This window comes from Rattus norvegicus, chromosome 15 (genome assembly GCF_021556685.1).
Source record: "Rattus norvegicus strain SHRSP/BbbUtx chromosome 15, alternate assembly SHRSP_T2T, whole genome shotgun sequence".
Taxonomy (NCBI): domain Eukaryota; kingdom Metazoa; phylum Chordata; class Mammalia; order Rodentia; family Muridae; genus Rattus; species Rattus norvegicus.
The window spans coordinates 28,182,969-28,202,724 of record NC_141548.1 but is presented as its reverse complement, the minus strand read 5'-3'; the positions used below and the strand labels follow the sequence as shown (position 1 = coordinate 28,202,724).

The following is a 19,756-nucleotide window of genomic DNA, read 5'->3' as shown; positions in this document are numbered from 1 at the left end:
TAAATTAAATAAGAGGTTTATAACAGAGAATGTCTACATACATATTCACTAAGCAATTATTTTGCTACAAGCATATAGGTTCATAGAAAGTTAAAGGCAATGACTAAGCTCTCCTTGAAGGTTTATATAGATAAACACAGTCAATATGTTAACTCTTGTTTTTACACCTGTGGTCCTGTGGTATATATCTTCTTTATGACTTTCAGCTAATGTTATTTTTAACCCCCTGGAATGTATTCTAAGTTTTAGAAGTCTGTTGTTATCTCAGAAACAATTAGACAGTTCTGTTATAAAAGGGGCTCAAATGTCTCTTTTGGCATTGCTGTTCAGAAATGATAGTGACCCTAGCATGCTAGTTGCAGAATAAATGCTCTTTGTTTTTATATACCATCTGAGTCTGGGGGTCTTCCTTTAGTGAATTTTGAACCCTTACAGGGATATTAAGTTATGTTCTAACCAGGTAACAGCCAAAGCTAGGTGTTTGTAAAAAATATTCGACCCTCAGAGTCATTATTCTGGGAGCCTGGGGCCAGGAGGAAAAACTTGGATTTTACAAACTCTGGTCATGCCCATGAAGTGGGAAATACTTCTGGGAGTGCTCAAGAGGAAGAGGTGTTCTCTTCCAATTCATGCTCCCTCTCTACACACTGGAGTGGTTCTGGCTGAATAGAGGCAGCACCTACCCCCATCCTCTCTCTAAGGGATGTATTCTCAGAAGGCTCAAGACCTGAAAATTCCTTCTCAATATCATTCATGGTTTATGTCTTCATTTCAACCAATGATCTGTATAACTGAAAAACTGAGAAAACCTCAGGCTTTCATTAGTCTCTTTGAGACTGTCTTTTCTACTCATAAACCACTGGGATAAACGCCAACAGCTCCTGGTCACTTACTTTATGGCTGAGGGTTGGGACAAGACCATGTTTGAAAACAGACAAAATGATCTCTGGTCAGGTGTTGGCAGTGCATACCTTTAATCCTAGCACTTGGGAGACAGAGGCGGACAATTTTCTGAGTTTTTGGTCTGTGGAGCAGGTTCCAGGATAACCAAGGCCACACAGAGAGACACTGTCTAGAAGAAGAAGGAGGAGGAAGAGGGGGAGGAAGAGGAGGGAAGGAAGGAAAGAAAGAAGGAGTTAAAGAATAACCTGAGGACAATGCATCCACCAAAGAACAAATTTTCCACTTTCTGACTAGGATCCCAACACCAACCAAGAAGGCTATGGTCAACTTCTGCCAGACCTTGTTAGAAGGATTGAAGGCAACTGTAAGGGGGCAGGGTTATACAAGAGCTCCAAGAATTTCCCGAGGATTCCTGGAGCACTCCCATTGACCCTGAAAACCAGCGAGCAAACAATATTGATTTTGTTATATAGTCAGTCCCAGTTATTAGAAAGAAACTTAAAAAGTTAAAACACTTGAGGGGATGAATTGAATTATTCAGTTATTGAAGATTAAGAGAACGGTTTGCAATAACCATGACTTTGTAGATGAAAAAAATAATTGACCTAAGCAGTAGTAACACTGTTCAGGGAGACCCATAAGAAGGATCCAGAGGGGTCAGCCAGAGACATCACAAAAGGAAGAGCTAGAAGGACCAATATGCTTATTGTAAGCAAAAGGACACTAGAAAAATAAATGCCCAAATCAGAAGATGGAAGAAGAACGCTCTTCTTCATTTGGATAAGGACTGACAAGGCCAGGGCTCCATTCCACCAAAGCCCTCAGGAGCCCAGGGTAACATTAAAGGTAGAGAGCAAGTTTGTTAAAATCCAAGTAGACACAGGAATAGCCCACTCAGTTCTGACAGAGCCACTGGGATCAATGTTGTCTCTGTGAACAGCATGCAAGGACAACTAGACTGCTCTTGTTCCCTGGATGACTCTCAGATGGTGGTCTTGGGACAAGGCATTATGACCCTCTCATTCTTAGTCATGCCAGATTGCCCTGTTCCCTAATTCAAAGATACTACAAAGACTGTGGGTCACCATATCCTTTAGGGAAGCCAAAGACCAGCTTACTTTGAAAACTACTTAGTTCCCAACCCATATTTTTATGATCTAACCCCCTATTAAAGGAATAACTCCTCCAACCAAGTATGTTATCCAAAAGTGCCACTCAAACTTAAAGATATCTGCAGATCTGCCAGTTGGTCAGCTTGTTTTCAGACAGTTGCTCCTGCAGCTGTATTAGTGAAAGATGCTGACAATCTGCCCTTGGGCCAAGAACTGTTCTTAACCAACTCACACTCTGTAGAGCTCCCACCCACTCAAACCCCAAACACACACATTCTGAAAAAGTAGGTTCTAACAGATATGCTGGCAAGTAAGTGCAATCAGGCAAAGAAAAATGAGCCCACTCTTTCCCCATTGTCCTTATGAAGAACTCCAACAGAAGGTGTGACCCAGATTAAAGGTGTCTACCATCACACATGGATCTAAGTTTTGCTTTACTTGGAACTTGCTCTGTCCTAGGGTGGCTTCGAACTCAGATCTGCTTGCCTCTGTCTCCTGAGTTTAAAGATATGTACCACCTTGCCTGGGCCTAAGTTTTTCATGACCACTATGCCTCAAGATCTGGATCAAAAGCTCGTATCTTTTATCCTCAAGATCTGGATCATATGTGTGCCCTCTATTTCTGAATTGTACTTCACTCCAGATATAGTCAGGTTGACAACTGGGGATAGCTGTCACAGATGCCAAGTAAGAGACTCTCTACTACTATTGGAAAACAAATGGTCTTTAAACTCCCACAAGCCACTCATTGGGGGCATCCAAAACTTCTTGGTTTCTCAGGCCCAGATATTACGTCCTGTGACTTTACAATGTTATCAAACACATTATGTTCAGATGTACCACTTGTGTACCAATGAACCACAAAGGAGGAAGAAAAGCTCTGTGCCTGAGGAAGCACCCCTGGAGAACATTGGGAAGTGGACTTTACAGAAATCAAACCCATGATTCTTGGGTATAAGTATTTATTAGTTTTCATAAATATCTTCTCTAAATGGATAGAAATCTATATTCTACGTGAATGGAGACAATTATAGTGATCACAAACAACAACAACAACAACAACAACCCCACAACCCCTACAAGAGTTGATTCCTAGATTTGGATTGCCCTTCCCTGGAGTCTAATAATGGCCCTGCCTTCAAGGCCATAGTTTCCCCAAATCAGACAAAAGTCCTAAATGTTGACTGGAAACTACATTGTGCCTATAGGTCTCAGAACTAAGGACAGGTAGAAAAGTAGAATGGGACTTAAAGGAAGCTTTAACTTCCCCAGCTCTGAAAAAAAGAATAGAAAAAAAAAAGGAAGCTTTAACTAAAACTGATCCAAATTTCTTTCATCTGCTCTAAGGGTCAGGTTCACCTCATATCAAAAGGGTTTCCCCCTACTTGAAAGTATATTTGGGAGGCCATCCCTTCTCTTCCCTAAGCTAAGAGACTGGGCCCTGAAACAGACCCAGAGGACTATTCACCAGATGGTGCAAGAGAGAATCCTGACCCAGAACCTGGAGTCAATGCAGAAATATCCATATCTTGTGGTCCTCAGCACCTCTACAGCAGTGAAGTTCACTGATGTTACCCTGTTGATCAACCACACTCAGCCAAAGGAGGCTATCTTTAGGATAATGACAAGAGTCACAACCAGGCCCTCTCACCTGCTAAAGATAATACTTATATGGGCCCTATGACAATAATTATCCTATTTTTCTTTCTTTGTATCCTCATGGGACAGACCCATAACATGGGGGAGGGGCATTATGTTGTGATTGGAATTAATCAAACAATAAACTCCACTTCCAATCCTGACAGCTGAGTGATCAACTCATGTTCACTCTTGGGGGAACCTCCAAAAAAAGGGTGCCAGCTTAATGTCACCAAGATACTCTTGAGCTTCCCCCCATCTTCATGAGGATGTCTGTTGGGGTTGTCCTTGTTTAAGTTTATAAGTGTGCCTGTTTTACAAATATAATCATATGCTTTCACCTGGGATTATAACAAGCACTAGAAACTTTTTTTTTTTTTTGGTTCTTTTTTTCGGAGCTGGGGACCGAACCCAGGGCCTTGAGCTTCCTAGGCAAGCACTCTACCGCTGAGCTAAATCCCCAGCCCCTAGAAACTTTTTTAAGAGAGAGAAAGAACATGAACTTGGGTGGATAGTGAGGTAGAGAAGGATCTGGGAGGAGCTGGAGGAGGGAAAATATTATGAACAAAATATATTTTTAATGTTGGTGCAATAGTGGTACTAACATTGTGGGAGTCACCACCCACTCCCTGATTGGATTTAAGGCTCAGACCATGACATGGAATCCAATCCTGACACTGCTTGGGTAGCCAAGTACCCGAGACAAGACAGACCATGAACTTAGGGGAAAATCAAACACTATCATTCTGCTAAAGGAATGTAGCAATAAAATGACTCCTCACAACATTTTGCTAGTGTCTCACTCAGCCATTATCATCGAATCTCCTCGTGCAGTAGTTGGGAGCTGATATAGAGACCCACACCTGGACACTGTGGAGCACTCAGTTCTAAACAGGTTATCGTCATCAATCCCACTCCCCCACCATGGCTGAAGAACTGTGTGCAAGAGGAGGAAAGAAGATTATAAGAGACAGAAGGGATGGATGGCTCCAAGAAAACAATGACCTCCAAGGACTGATCTACATATAAACTCAGAGACTGAGGCAGCATGCACAAGGCCAGCATAGGTCCAATCCAGACAGGAGCTCCCATCCCTAAACAAGAAGCTATCTCCAACTGATAACTGCTCACAAAAGAAAAATTCATTTTCTCCAATGGAGTCTAACTGGGAATTCAAACCACACTTAAAGGACGGTTCTCGTGCCTGGCACAAAAGGAACTTAATGGTATTTTGGGAGATTTTCTTTTTCTCATATTGATTTGTTCAGGCATCTTTTTAACCTACGTGTCTTTGTGTGTGTGTGTGTGTGTGTGTGTGTGTGTATGTGTGTGTATGTGTTTATGTTTTTTGTGTGTGCATATATATTTGTGTGTGCATATATATTTGCATGTGTACGTGTTTCTAACACTATTTCTTTTTATTTGTTCATTTGCTAATTTGTATTGTTTTATTCTTGACTGGATGTCTTTTTTATTTGCCTGTTTGCTTTCTCAAGAGAGAAAAAGAAAACAGAGTTGGAAGGGTGGATCTGGGAGGAAATGTGGGAGGAGAAACCATGATCGGAATATATTGCTTGAAAAACATTATTTTCAATAAAAATACATTGTGTACAAATTTCAAGACTAAATAATAGGTTTATTTAGAAATAAATAAGAGGTTTATTGAAAAAGTGTTTAGAGTGTATGAGTGTGTGTGTGTGTGTGTGTGTGTGTGTGTGTGTGTGTGTTAAGGAGACAGAGAATCTGTACGGTTGTTTTATTTTTTTTTTTAAGCAGATTTTTCTCTGCTGCTCAGTCTGTTCTGGAATTCTATGTGTATCCCAGGGCTATCCTTGAATTCAAGATCTTCCTCCCCACCCCCACCCCCCAGTGCTGAGATCTATAAGCATTCTGGCTTACAAATCTTGGTTGATACAAAAAGCATGCAATAAAGAATCTAAGACCTCGAACTTTATTTAGGCCTGGATCTTGTCCCTTTGAACACAAGAGAGCAAACTCAGTGAGTTTCAGACAAGAGCAGGATGCACAACGAGTCCTCACCAGGGTGCAGAGCCACCATCGGAGGTTGGGTGATCTTGGTGAGGATTGTTCCTGAGGTGTTCGTGTGGCAGAGGCTTGCTCTTCAGGGTAGCAGTGTTGAAGAGCCTTCAAGAGGTGAGGACTGGTGAGAAGCACTTAGGCCGTTGAAGGTGCTTTTCCTGAAAAGGTCAGGGCTGGTCATACAGAGAAGTTTGTTGTTGTGGATTTGGTTTAAGGTTTGCATTATGTTAATTGGGCCCCCAGAATTGCATAAGAATCCGCATGTAAGACACAGGGGGTCCCTGCCCCCAGTTGGTTTTGACTGGTAAATAAAGTTGCCAGCGGCCAATGGCTGGACAGGGAGACAGAGGTAGGACTTCAGGATTCACAGGCAAGGAGACCAAGAGAGGAAGGAGGATTTAAAATTGCCATGACAAGAAAGGAGAAAGACCAGGCGTGAGGGGTGCAGAAGAGAGAGCATACCAATCATGTAAGAGCTGGGGAACAGCAGCCTCTGGGGGGCCCCCAACTGGGTCTAGGGCAACGACGATGGAATATAAATTTTAGTAATAACTCAGGTTTATCAGAGGGGAGGTGTTAGCTACATCGATGTTTGAGCCATTGAGTTGATTAAAGCATATGATAATATAAAGGTGTGTGTGTGTGTGTGTGTGTGTGTGTGTGTGTGTGTGTGTGTGTCTTTCATTTGGGAGTCCAGAACATTGGGGTGGGTATCAAAGAACTTGCACCAATCACCAAGGCAATTTGACAACTTTAATTGACTACTGCAAGAGTTGTTCTCATGAGAATGGGTTGTTATAAAGGGACAAATCTTCCTCCTTCATAGTTTCTAGCTTCCTCCCTTTGACTGTGTTCCTCTCTTTTGTACTATGATGTCCCCTATCACGTTGTGACCCAACTGAAGGAGCCCTCACCCGAGGCCGAACTGAGGGAGTTTCCATTGTCTTAGCTACTTTCTGTTGCTATAATAAAACGCATGACCGGAAGAAACTTACATAACCAAGAGTTTACTGGGGTTTATAGTTCCAAAGGGGAACAAGTATGGAGGTAAACAGTAGATACGGTTGGAGGAGCAAGAACCTGAGAGCTCACATCCTCAACCATGAGCACGAAACAGAGAAAGCCAGCTGGGAAGTGGCATGAGCCGTTTACTCTCAAACCACAGTCCCAGTGACTTCCTCCAGCAAGGCTGCACCACCTAAACCTCTCTAAACAGTGTTACCAACTGGGGAACAAGTGCTCAAATGCCTGAAACTGTGGAGGCTCCTCACTCAGATAATGTGAAATAACACATCCAGATCAAATGCCACACCCAAACTGTCTCCCACACTGTGAACTAGATAAACTTCTTTTCTTTATAAATACAGCAATAGAAAAATTACCCATACAGCGGGCCTCTCAGAGCATGTTACTTTTCTTCTAAATGTAACTAAATAAAACCAAATGACCCTAGGACAGCTTGTAAGAGTGTGCCTGACATACAATGGTGGTTTTTTTTTCCCTGTGTCTTAGAAAGGAAAGACTCCACTTGAAGACCTTGTATATTGCTTATACAGTGCTTGACAGGAATGAGAACTTGTCACTTCTCTGAAGTGAGTTTATGTGTCACTGTAAATATTATGACTTCTGAGAAGGTGCTGGATGATAGATAACCACTAAATAGATTATCAGTGACCTGTAAATTTATTGATGAAGAGTATGGAAGAAACACCTTCTTGAGCTGCTCCCACAGAGATGCTTAAGGCCTAAATAGTATTGTACATAAACAAATTCTTCAAAGGCTAATTATATAACATGTATATGTTGACAGTCGCTTAACTGAAAATTTGAGGCCTGTGATCTTGGAACTTCTAATCTTTTGGAGTTTAAAACAGCAAAACTGTGGGAGCTGGAGAGATTGCTCTGTAGCCAAGAGCACTTTCTGTTCTTCCAGAAAACCCAGAATGAATGCTTCCTTCTTTTAAGTTAGGTCTCAGGTATCTCATGACAGTGACAGAAAGCTGACTGACATCTAGTTGAAAACAGAGACAAGATTAGGAAAAGTGCAGATCTGGCAATTCCCAAAATCATATATATACATATATATGTGTGTGTGTGTGTGTGTGTGTGTGTGTGTGTGTGTGTGTGTGTGTGTATGTGTGTGTGTGTGTGTGTGTGTATGATGTATGATTTATTATTATGGATATAGATATATAATTTACTAGACTTTTTAGAATGACTTGACTTACAGGCTTTGGTCCAGCTAGTCCAACAATGACTGTCTATCAGCAAAATGTCCAAGAATCCAGAAGTTATTCAGTCCCAAAGCTAGATATCTAAGATGGTCTTCAGCATACAACGGAATCTTGAAGAAGTAAGTTCCAATGCCAATGAAGATTCGAACTTGCCTGCAAGAGTGAGGGCAAGCAGGCAAAGAGAGAGAGTTCCTTCCTTCCATGTCCTTTGTATAGGCTGCCACCAAAAGATGTGGCCTAGATCAAAAGTGGCTCTTTCCATCTCAAAAGACAACCAAAAATAGCCCCCGCTCTCTCCCTCTCTTTCTCCCTCTTTCCCTCCCTCCCTCCCTCCCCCCTCCTTTCCCACCTAACTTCACATTCCCTATGCCAGACTGAGTCTCTGGGACCAACATCTGCTTGTCCAGTACAGCTGCAATACCACACACACACACATACACACACACACACACACACACACACACACACACACAGACACGCGCGCATTAGCTGACTGAGTGGCTAAAGAAATCTGGAGAAATGAAGACCCAAAAAGGAAAGGTAAAAGAGAAGAACACAGAAAAGTGTCAGAGAAGAAAGAAACAAAGGAGATGGGGGGTGGGGATAAAGAGAAAGGTTGTGAAAGTAGAAGGGGAGGAGAGGGGTGGGACTCTGGGAAAGATGGGTCCTTCTTCAAGCACTTGATCTTCTGGCCTATGCCCTATACCACCTTACAGCAGGCTCTGGAAAAGAAGCCTAACCACGTGGCTTTCCAGACACAGTCCTAGGTAGAATCCCTTGTGTTGCATCTGCTGCAGAGAAGCATGCTGTGTTGTGCAGGGCCCAGGAGTCTGGGATTAGCACATGTAGGTAGCACGCAGAGGCCTAAGGTAGGTAGCAGGGAAGCAGGTGGGTAAAGGAGGCATTAAATTCCTCTAGTCCACACCCAAGGTGTACTCAGTTCAGGAATCAGGCTGATGACCATGGCTAAGGTAGGGTCTAGAGCTAGGCCTTTGCAGGGCAGGGATTGAAGGTAAGAGACATCTAGGAGAAACTACACATTATTATTTTGCCATTTCTGACCCCCAGGACAAAATGCAAGTTGGATGACCCTCCCAACACAAAGAATAATTATATTCTCAGAAGACAAATATCAGCAATGTTCCATCGTCTCTTCCCAGGATCTTCCTTCTAGTTAGGGAACCCAAGGAGGGGACAGAAGCATCAGCAAGCAGAAACGCAAAAACAGAGGCAACGAGACGGAGAGGAGGGAAAGGCACGCGCTGCCTCATTTTATCTCCAGTTGTTTCGTGTTGTTGCATGTTATGATAATGACCTTTTCAGTTATGTAAGTCAGATAGTGGCAGTTGGGAGTGACTTGGCCTGGTTTGGCCAACTTGCACAATGTCAGGTCAAAAGGCCGGGGGCTTTTGTGACATTTGCCTCCCTTGAGATCACAGTCAACCAGGGGACTGTTACAGACGGCTCCGACTGTGCTTGGATCCTCATGGATGAATGTATAATCGTTTATGCAGCTCTGATTGTGCTCCTTTATCTTGTGGGCCATCATGACGTTACAGTCCCGGATGTTCAAGTCAAACTTAAGGTAGCCTTGCTTGCTCTGAAGGAGGGTCTTGGCTCTCAGCATCCTGCTTCCCCCCACTTCATCTTCACTGAGGACAGTATCTTCTGACCAGACAGGTACTGCCATTTCTTTGTTGTCAAGTACCAGGGCTTCTGTGGTCCTGGTGCCCTGTCCCTCTTCAGTGGCCTCAGCTGTGTCCTGGGAGTCACTGGGCCAAAACTCATCCAGTGGCTGATTCTCCAGGATGGCAGCAGCCATGTGAAGGCCCAGCCCCAGCCCCACCCCCAGTCCTAGCAACAGCAGTAACATCATGAACAACAGATGCACCAGTGTCACCTTCATTTTGCCTGGAGAAGAGGAAGAAAATGAAGGCACAATGTAGAGATAAATTCTGGCCACTGTCCTGGTCAGCCAAAGCCAGCAAAATAGGACTTGAGTACTCCATGTAATTCTCCCCGTTACTCCACCCTCCCCCTAAGGCAATGAATCTCTTTCTTGAACATTTCTTCTGCTCCTTCTCCTCACATTTCCCATTCCTATGCGATAAAATGTGGGTCTTGAGGATTGGAAAGTGACCAATGGGAGTCACTTTAAACTGACCCTTGCCTGAGTAATCAACAAGGAAACTTGATACCACTCCATCCTCTCTAGCCCCCGCCCACCGATTCTTAAACAGAAATTACTCTCAAATCACCAAAGAGATAGCGAAGCCAAAAGAGTACAGAGAAATTCTTACAGAAAACCTGGCTTTAGCAAGCAATGTGTCCATTTTTATCCCTGGTTTATTTTGCTTGTTATTATTACCCTTTTCCTGAAAAAGGGATAAAAATGAGTAGAAAAAAAAATTGGTTCATTCTCACTCCTAAAATAAAACTTCAGAAATGTGCGATCGTAGATCAGAAATTTGAATTTCTCTTTGTAGTTAGGGAAGAAATGCAATGTGGCCTTCTCATTCTCCAGCTATTTTGGCAGCTGCTCTTGGTTGGGGACCATCCCGCCGCTAAGAGGAAGATAGAGTCTTTGGAGTCAATAACCCTGGGCTCCAACTTGTTATGAAAAGTGGAAAGTACATGCTGTGTGTGAACCAAGGACTCAGGCAAGGGCACGATTGCTCATCCTGCTCAACAACCGCCCAGCTCTGAGGAAATCTGAAATAGAATTTTATGCTCTTGGCCCCAAACTAGCATCCATCATTGCAGGGGCAATAACATTACATGGCACAGCGTGTGGAAAATCCTGCAGAGCGCGCACACTGGCTGTCATTGACTCCGGTGACTCTGATGTCTATTAGAAGCTTCCCAGAGCAGACTGATGAGATAAGTCAGGAAAGGTTTTCTTTAGTAAAACTTGCCAGAGCTTGCTTTTTGTATTAAAGAAGAGGAGAGAAGGAGATGTCAAGAGAATGAAACCAAATGGGCTGTGGCTGTGTCGGAGATCTCCCTGACGTATCTACCCTGATGTGGCTTACCCACACTTGTAAGCAGCTTCAGGTACTCTTGTCTCTTCCTATGCCCCCAGTTCTGCTCTCCTGGAACTTCCTTCTCTGAGAGCCGAACCCAGAAGCTGCTCTCCATAAAAATAGCTATCTCCTTGTGTGCTGAGGGCTTTTAAACACAGCCGGATTTCCTGAACCCATCCCTCTCCCCTTCTTTCTTTCCCAGCACAGAATGAACACATTCAACTAATTTCTGCTCCCACAAATACTTTGAAGTAAAGCAATTTAGGCAAATGACAGGAAGTGCCCCCTAAGTGGGGAAACTACGGACAGTCTTATTCCATCAACACTTCTCTGAGTTCCGCCCACAGACCTGTGGTTTTGAACAGTCTCACCTCCTGCTAAGTTCCAAGCCCGATTGCCTTGTTTTCTACACGTACTGCCTTAAGCCCTTTCCTATGATCCTTTCTGGAATGGTATTTTCTGACGTCTTGTTTATTTTTATTCACGTCACCTTTCCAACACCACTTTTCACATTTTACAAGTGTATCATGACTTCATTTGACTATTTGCAGTGGGAGGGGAAAAAATCCAGATTTCGTAAATGTTGTTATTTGGCCTGTGAAAAGGAATATCGAAGCAGAACAATTGGTCAGCTCCCACATGGGGTGAATAAAACCAGTAAGGTTGCCATGTCCAGTAGATACTCCCTCCTCCAGCTGGATTTCAGATCAGCTGGGGACTGATAAGGCATTGCAACGATCTCTCCAGATCCGCCCTGAGATGCGTTGTTTTCTGTAGTCATTATGCAGGGGTGCCAAGCGGTGGTCTGAGCGTCTACAGGATTTCTGAGTATTTTCTTTTGTTTAGTGTTTTTTGTTTGTTTGTTTGTTTGTTTTATCTCTTGTTTCTTTTCTGCAAAAGTGTAAGTAGAGACTAAGACCTCGTCTGCTCTCTGCTAAACTAACTGCATAAGATTGGCGCAAAGTCTTCTTCAAGCAGAGGGAAAGGCCTTTTCTGTAATTCACATGACAGAGGTGTTGAGGTTTTAGGATTTTAGATAGATGGTTTTACAGTTTAGTTCATGTTCATGAAGTGACCTCATGTGGCCTTCCGGACCTCTTTACGAGAGAAGGTGAGAATTATTCCCCCAGTTTTATAATAAAATTGAGACCGTGAGATGTTCAGTGGGCTGTAAGCCACGTAAGCAGACTATAGAGGGCGGGGGAGGGCTCCTCTGCCAGCTGCCACCAGTTGCTTCTTGTCTGTGGAAGAAGCTGTGTCTGCAGAAGTTGACTGATTAGAAGTGTGGCACTGTGGAGAGACTAGATTGATGCAGCTCTAGAGGCAAATTACCTTATTACTTCATCTTGGGCTAGTTCAAACCTTCCAGAACTGCCATTCCTTGCCTTTATTTGTGTTGGAACGAACATCCTGTGACTAATAGAAACCTTTTGGAATCTATTAACTTAGCAGACCATTAGCTTCTACCAACCCCAAAGCTAAGAATATCATCAGATAGCATCTTCCGCCTGTAAAAAGCCCCCCCCCCCATCTCACTGCCCCTGCCTCCCCTAGGTACCTACCCATCAATGTATTTTAAATCTGCCTTCATTTTGGCTTTATTTGTTTTGGAAAACTATCAAGTGCATGAAATGGCTTCTACATTGGAACATGGAATTTGGGCTAACCCAAACCTGTGTTTCCTGGGCCATATTCACTCAAAATGGCTAATTTTTATTCCCTTCAAGAAGAGAGCTGTGTCAATGTCTTATACTACCTGCCTAAAGAGTGTGATGACTGCCTCTACTCTGTTATTTTTTCCCATGGCTCCAAGGAACAGTTGGTTAGCCCTGAGGACAGAAACGGTCTGAAATGCGTAATTTCACTCTTTCTTTTTTAAGTTATTTAATTACTTATTTGGTCTTTAGAGACAAGATCTCACTGTGTAGCATAGGTTGGCCATGAATTTGTGTCACTCCTCTGACCTCAGCCTCCCAGTACTGGGATTACAGGAAGGTACCATGAAGCCAGGCCACAGCCAGTAACAACACCCATCTGTAGAATGAACTCACATAGGCCTGATCACAATTCATAGACACAAGACCCCAACTTCGTCCTTGTAATTCTTTATCCCTTTCCAATCTCTGCAATTTTTCAGATCTAGGTTCTCACCTATTCAGGCCTAGGTCCCCTTGGCAGAGTATAGCTTTTTGAGGGGTCACTGGACTGTTTTGTTCTTTCTATGTGACTAATTTTGGAAGCTTCTGTACTGTCGGGGGAGTTTTGATAATAACATATAAACAACAAAACATACCACAGACACTTCACTCTGGTGCCAAGGAAACTGTAGAACCCATAAAATCTATGGGAGGAGTTCCCATGAACAGCGAATCCCTATGTCCCAAACATTTTATAACCTCTATCTCTCCTAGGGGAAAAAAAGTACATGAATGTTTGAAGGGTGACCAACCATCTTGCTACTGAAGTTGAGGCCCAACAAGAAAGTGGTTGGATTAACGGTGTGTTCTATGTACCATGATTCCTGGCTGTGAATAGCTTTTTTAAGGTGTTTAGTAGCCATTCATTCATTTATTTTTTAGACTCCTGCCAGGGAAGGAGGTAGGCTGTTTATAGATCTTTACCTCTTCTTTTGCTCCTCTAGATCCAATACCTTAGTCTTTTCCCCAGCTCTGTAACAGAACATCTGCTTTGATCTGCCTTTCCTCTCTCACCCCATACTTAATGTATCAGGAAGATCTTCTCTTCCAACCTTCCTTCCTCCAACTAATCCCATTATTCCAGCCTCAAACACTAGTAGGCATTCCCTCTGAACACATCAGCTGAGCTCCTAATACCCAGAAACACATTTACCTAGAACTGTCAGGAGCCACACCTACTAACTCCACAGAAAATTTCCTACCAGACCACTCACAGTTATCAGACTTTTCTAAAATCTAGAGAGGAAACAAAAACCAAGGAACAAAACACCCACCTGACAAAGACAAAACCAGATATCAGCACCCACAACTATAATCTTCCCAATTCCAGATGCATGGATACCAATATAAAAGCACGATCAATAACAGCCAGGGGAGTGTGTCCCCACTAGGACCTAGCAATACTACTACAGCAGGGCCTGAGTATTTCAGCATAGCTGGAACACACACCAAAAAAGACCTTAAAATAGCTATTAAGAAGATAGTAGAGGAAATGAAGAAATCCCTTAGTAAAGTCCAGAAAAATACAAACAAACAGTGGAAGGAAATGAATAAAAATGTTCAGGTTCTGAAAAAGCAAGGAGAATCAATAAAGAAAATTCAAGCTGAGGGAATTCTGGAAATAAAAAATTTAGATTTCAAGCAAGAACTATAGAGGCAAGCTTCACCAACAGAATACAAAAGATGGAAGAGAGAATCTCAGATGTTGAAGATGCAAAAGGAAAAATGGATACAGTAGTCAAAGAAAATGTTAAATCTGACACAAAACACCCAGGAAATCTGGGACACTGTGAACAGACCAAAACTGTCCATAAAATAGAAGAAGAGAGGAAGGAGAAGAAACCCCGGTCAAAGGTCCAGAAATATTTTAAGCAAAATAATAGAAGAAAAATTTTCTAATGTAAAGGAGATGCCCATAGAGTTATAAGAAACATATAAAAAACCAAATAGATTGAACTAGAAAAGAAAGTCCCCTCAATGCACAGTAATCTAAATACTGAATGTACAGAACAAAGAAAGAATATTAAAAAATAGAAGGAAAAAAGACCAAGTAACATATAAAGGCAGATCTATTAGAATTTTATCTGATTTCTCATAGAGATGATAAAAGCCAAAAGTATCTAGGAAGATGTGCTGAGGACTCTAAGAGACCACAGATGCCAGCTCAGACTACTATACCAAGCAAAACTTTCAAACAACACAGATGAATAAAATAAAATATTCCATGATAAAGCCAAATTTAAGCAATATTTATCTATAAATCTAACCCTCCAGAACATGCTAGAAGTAAAACTTCAACTACAGTCATGAAAACACAGAGAATAAATAATCTCAGACCAGCAAAATTACACACTCACACACACACACACACACACCACCACCACCACCACCACCACCACCAACAACAAAATAACAGAAATCAACAATCACTACTCCTTGATATTTCTCAATATCAATGGACTCAATTCCCCAATAGAAAGACACAGAATAACAGAATGAATGCAAAATCAGGATCTATCCTTTTGTTGCATCCAAGAAACACATCTCAATATCAAGGATAGACATTACCTCAGGGTAAAGGTTGGAAAAAAATTCCAAGAAATGGACTTAAGAAACAAGCTGGTATAGGCATTATAATATTTAACAAAAAAGACTACAAACCAAAACTAATCAGAAAAAATAGGGAAAGATACTATATACTCAACTGAGGGGAAATCTGCCAAGATAACATTTTAAGTCTTAACATGTATGCCCCAAACACAAGGGCACCCAAGTTTGTAAAAGAAACACTACTACTGTTTAAATCAATATTGACCCTCACATATTGTGGTGGTTTGGATATGCTTGGCCCACAGGAAGTGGCACTATTAGGAGGTGTGGCCTTAATGGAGGAAGAGCATCACTTTGGGGATGGGCTTTGAGACTCTCCTTAGCTCCCTCAAGGACAGTTTCCTGCTGCCCATCTTTAGATAAATGTAGGACTCTGAGCTCCTCCTATGCCATGCCTGCCTGGATGCTGCCATGTTCCTGCTTTGGTGATAATGGACTGAACCTCTGAACCTGTGAGCCAGCCCCTTTGTAAGAGTTACTTGGTCATAGTGTTTGTTTAGAGCAGTAAAACCCTAAAACATACACTGATAGTGGGAGACTTCCACATTCCATTCTCACCAAGAGACAGGTCATCCAGACAACAGTCAAACAGAGAAATGCTACACCTAACAGACATTATAAACCAAATGGACCTAACAGATATTTACAGAACATTTCACCCAAACACAAAAGAGTATACCTTCTCTAAACTTCATGGAACTTTCTCTAAAATTGATCACATACTTGGACGAAAGCAAATTTCTATAAATACAAAAACTTTGAAATAACACCCTGCATCCTACCTGCCCAGTTCATTTTATGAGACCACATTCACCTTGATATACAAACCACATATAGACCTAACAAAGAAGAAGAATTATAAACCAATTTCCCTTAACAAACATAGATGCAAAAATACTCAATACCTTTGGAGTTGAAGAGATGTCTCAGAGGTCAGGAGCACTGGCTGCTTCTTCCAAAGGACCTGGGTTTGGTTTCCAGCCCACATAGCAGTTTAGCCTGTAACTCCAGTTCCAGGGGATTTGACTCCTCTTTTGAAGTCCAAAGGCTCCTGCACAAACATGGTACACAGACATACACTCAGATAGATACACATAGTCAAGTTTAAAAGTAAATAAATAAATAAATAAAATAATTGTAAACCAAAATCAAGAACACATCAAAAAGATCATCCACTATGATCAAGTAGGCTTCATCCCAGAGACACAGGAATGGTTCAATATATGAAAATCAATAAATGTAATCCACCATATAAATAAACTGAAAGGAAAAAAACCCCACATGATCAGTTCAATAGGTGCAGAAAACGCCTTTGACAAAATCCAACACCCCTTCATGATAAAAGTCCTGGAGAGATTAGTGATTCAAGGGACATACCTCAACATAATAAAGGCAGTTTACAGCAAGCACATAAGCAGCATTAACTTAATGGAGAGAAACTAAAAGAACTCCACTAAAACCAGGAATAAGACAAGATTGTCCACTCTCTCCATACCTATTTAATATGGCACCTGAAGTCTTAGCTAGAGCAACAAGACAACTAAGGAGATCAAGGGGATGCAAATTAAAAAGAAGTCAAAGTATCCTTAGTTGCAGATGATCTGATATATGTCCATAACCCTAAAAAGTCCACTGGGAAACTCCTACAGCTGATAAACGCTTTCGACAACATAGCTGGGTATAAAATGAATTCACACACACACACAAAAATCCCTCCTACAGACAAATGACAAATGACAAAAGTATTGACAAAGAAATCACGGGAACAACATCTTTCACAATATTCTTGTGTAATAAAAATTATATATTGGGATAACTCTAATCAAGCAAGTGAGAAGCTTGTATGGTAATTGAAGAATGTTAGGAGATGGAAAGATCTCCCATGCTCATGGGTCTGTAGGAATGACATAGTAAATATGGCCATCCTACCAAAAGCAATCTACAGATTCAGTGCAATCCCCATCAAGACTGAAACAATTCTTCACAGATCTTCAAAGGACAATTTTCAGCTTCACATGGAAACATAAAAAACTCAGGATAGCTAAGACAATCCTGAACAATAAACAAACAAAAAACAAACAAACAAAACACTGCTGGAGGTCTTACCATTCCTGATCTCGAATTGTATTGTTGTATTACAAATCTACAGTAATAAAAACTCCATGGTACTGGCATAAAAGGAGACGTATTGATTCATTGACTCTAATTCAAGACCCAGACATAAATCCACACACCTATGGACACCTTCTCTATTAAAAATCAGACATTTTATTTTACTTATTTTATTTATTTATTCCCCTTTTCCAGTTTCCCCTCCAGAAACCCCCTATCCCATCCCCTTCTTCCTTCTTCTATGAGGATGCTCCCCCACCCACCCACCCACTCCCACCTCCCCTACACTGGGGCATTGAGCCTTCACAGGACCAAGGGCCTCCCCTCCCACTGATGCCCGACAAGACCATCCTCTGCTACATATGTGGCTGGAGACATGGGTCCCTCCATGTGTACTCTTTGGTTGGTGGTTTAGTCTCTGGAGCTCCCAGGGGGTCAGGTTGGTTGATATTGTTGTTCTTCCTAAGGGGTTGCAAACGCCTTCAGCTCCTTCAGTCCTTTCTCTAACTCCTCCACTGGGGACCACATGCTCAGTCTAATGGTTGGCTGCGAGCATCTGCCTCTGTATTTGTCAGGCTCTGGCAGAGCCTCTCAGAAGACAGCTGTATCAGGCTCCTGTCAGCAAGCACTTCTTGGCATCTGCAATACTGTCTGGGTTTGGTGTCTGTATATGGCATGGATGCCCAGGTGGGGCAGTCTCTTTTCCTTCAGTTTCTGCTTAACACATTGTCCCCACATTTCCTTTAGACAGAAGCCATTCTGGATTAAAAGTTTGGAGATGAGTGGATGGCCCCATCCCTCAACCGGGTTGTTTGTTTGTTTGTTTGTTTGTTTTTAAATTAAGGAGCCAGAAATATACCCTAGGGTTGGGGGGGGCAGCATTTTCAACAAATGTCGCTGGTCAAACTGAATGTGCATGTAGAAGAATGTAAATAGATTCATACCTATCACCCTGAACAAAACTCAACCCCAAACAGATCAAAGATCTCAATATAAAACTAGATACATGGAACCTGGTCAAAAAGAAGGTCGGCGGCTAGCCTGGATTCATTCTCACCTTTGCTGGCTACCCCTCAGGCAGACCTGAATGGTGAGGGATTGGTGGGCAAGGGTTCCAAGTTGGTTGTTCCTGTCCCCTCCCCTCCACGCAGGACATCAGGGGTAAGCCTAGAGTCAGACAATGGAGGTCAGGGACTTAGCAACTAACCTCTGCTGGCTGTGTCTTTTAAAAGAAAAAAAATAATTAATTTTTATTTATTCTCTCTCTCTCTCTCTCTCTCTCTCTCTCTCTCTCTCTCATGTGTGTGTGTGTGTGTGTGTGTGTGTGTATGTGTGTACATGCACATGTGCATGTGTGGGTTGTTTCCACACCATGGCACGTGTGTGGAGGTCAGAACAACTTTCAGAACCAGTCCTTTCTCCCATCTGGGTCCCTGACCCATCTCATTTGCTGTTCTTTTGTCTTGGCTTGGCTAAGTGTTCTCTGAGGCTCAGTCTTAGCGACACTCAGCGACGATCTATAGGTGTGTTAGTTGAGATATTCTCCAATTGTAGGTAGAGTTTGGCCTTCGACCTCACAGAGTGGTCTACAGTATGTTGGGGTTCACCTCTGACCTCAGGAGCCAGAGTGCCTGTTGTGTGGGCTCCAGTGGTGGTGTTTCATACAATCTCTGCTCTCAGAAGCTTGGGAGCATATGGAATATGGGCATGAGGTATGTTTCCTGGGTAGGTCTGACTACAGAGACCAAGGTCTCCAAGGTATGTGTGCTGGGAGTACACAGGACCCGAGAGTCGCGGGTCAGCGTTCTCTGAACTCACACAGGCTGGTTAGAGTTGATCCAGGTCCTGAGTGAGCCTAGGACGTGGGATGGCCGCAGAGGTGAAGAGTCTCTGTAATCTCAGCTACTCCACAGATAGAAGTTGAAGGATAAGGACTTCAAGTTTATCCTTGGTCCTAAACAGCTCAAGGCCCACCGAGGAAACACTGAAGTCTGTCTCAAAACAACAGCATAAAACTTGGATTGTTTCTTTTTCTTCCTGTGGATTCAGCTGCTTGATGCCAAATCTTAACAACCTGAATTTGGTAACCGGGACCCCCTTAGTAGAAGAAAAGAACCAACCTGTGCAAGTTGTCCTCTGACTTTTTTTTTTTTCCGGAGCTGAGGACCAAATCCAGGGCCTTGCGTTTTCTAGGCAAGCGCTCCACCACTGAGTTAAATCCCCAACCCCATCCTCTGACTTCTGTACGCACTCCACGGCACATGTATACTGACACACTTACTAAATGAATAAATGTGGTTAAAATATTAAATCGTGAATTAAGTAACTAATTATAGAATATATAAATGTAATATATAATTAAATATTAATTATAAAAATAATTACAC

General features: G+C 42.4%; 1 protein-coding gene and 1 long non-coding RNA gene across 2 annotated transcripts; both read right to left on the bottom strand.

Moving 5' to 3' along the window:
• Positions 1–5,588: 5,588 nt before the first annotated feature.
• On the bottom strand, positions 5,589–8,080 carry LOC148000919 (uncharacterized). Its single transcript, XR_015638737.1, has 2 exons — positions 7,922–8,080; positions 5,589–5,851 (listed from the first exon to the last, which is right to left on the bottom strand). It is a non-coding gene; the product is annotated as an uncharacterized LOC148000919 (long non-coding RNA).
• A 527-nt stretch (positions 8,081–8,607) lies between these two features.
• Rnase10 (ribonuclease A family member 10) lies at positions 8,608–11,069 on the bottom strand. Its single transcript, NM_001012467.2, is given in 2 exon segments — positions 8,608–9,838; positions 10,960–11,069. A coding segment is annotated over 1 exon segment (639 nt). The 5' UTR covers positions 9,834–9,838; positions 10,960–11,069; the 3' UTR covers positions 8,608–9,194.
• Between the last annotated feature and the right edge of the window lie 8,687 nt (positions 11,070–19,756).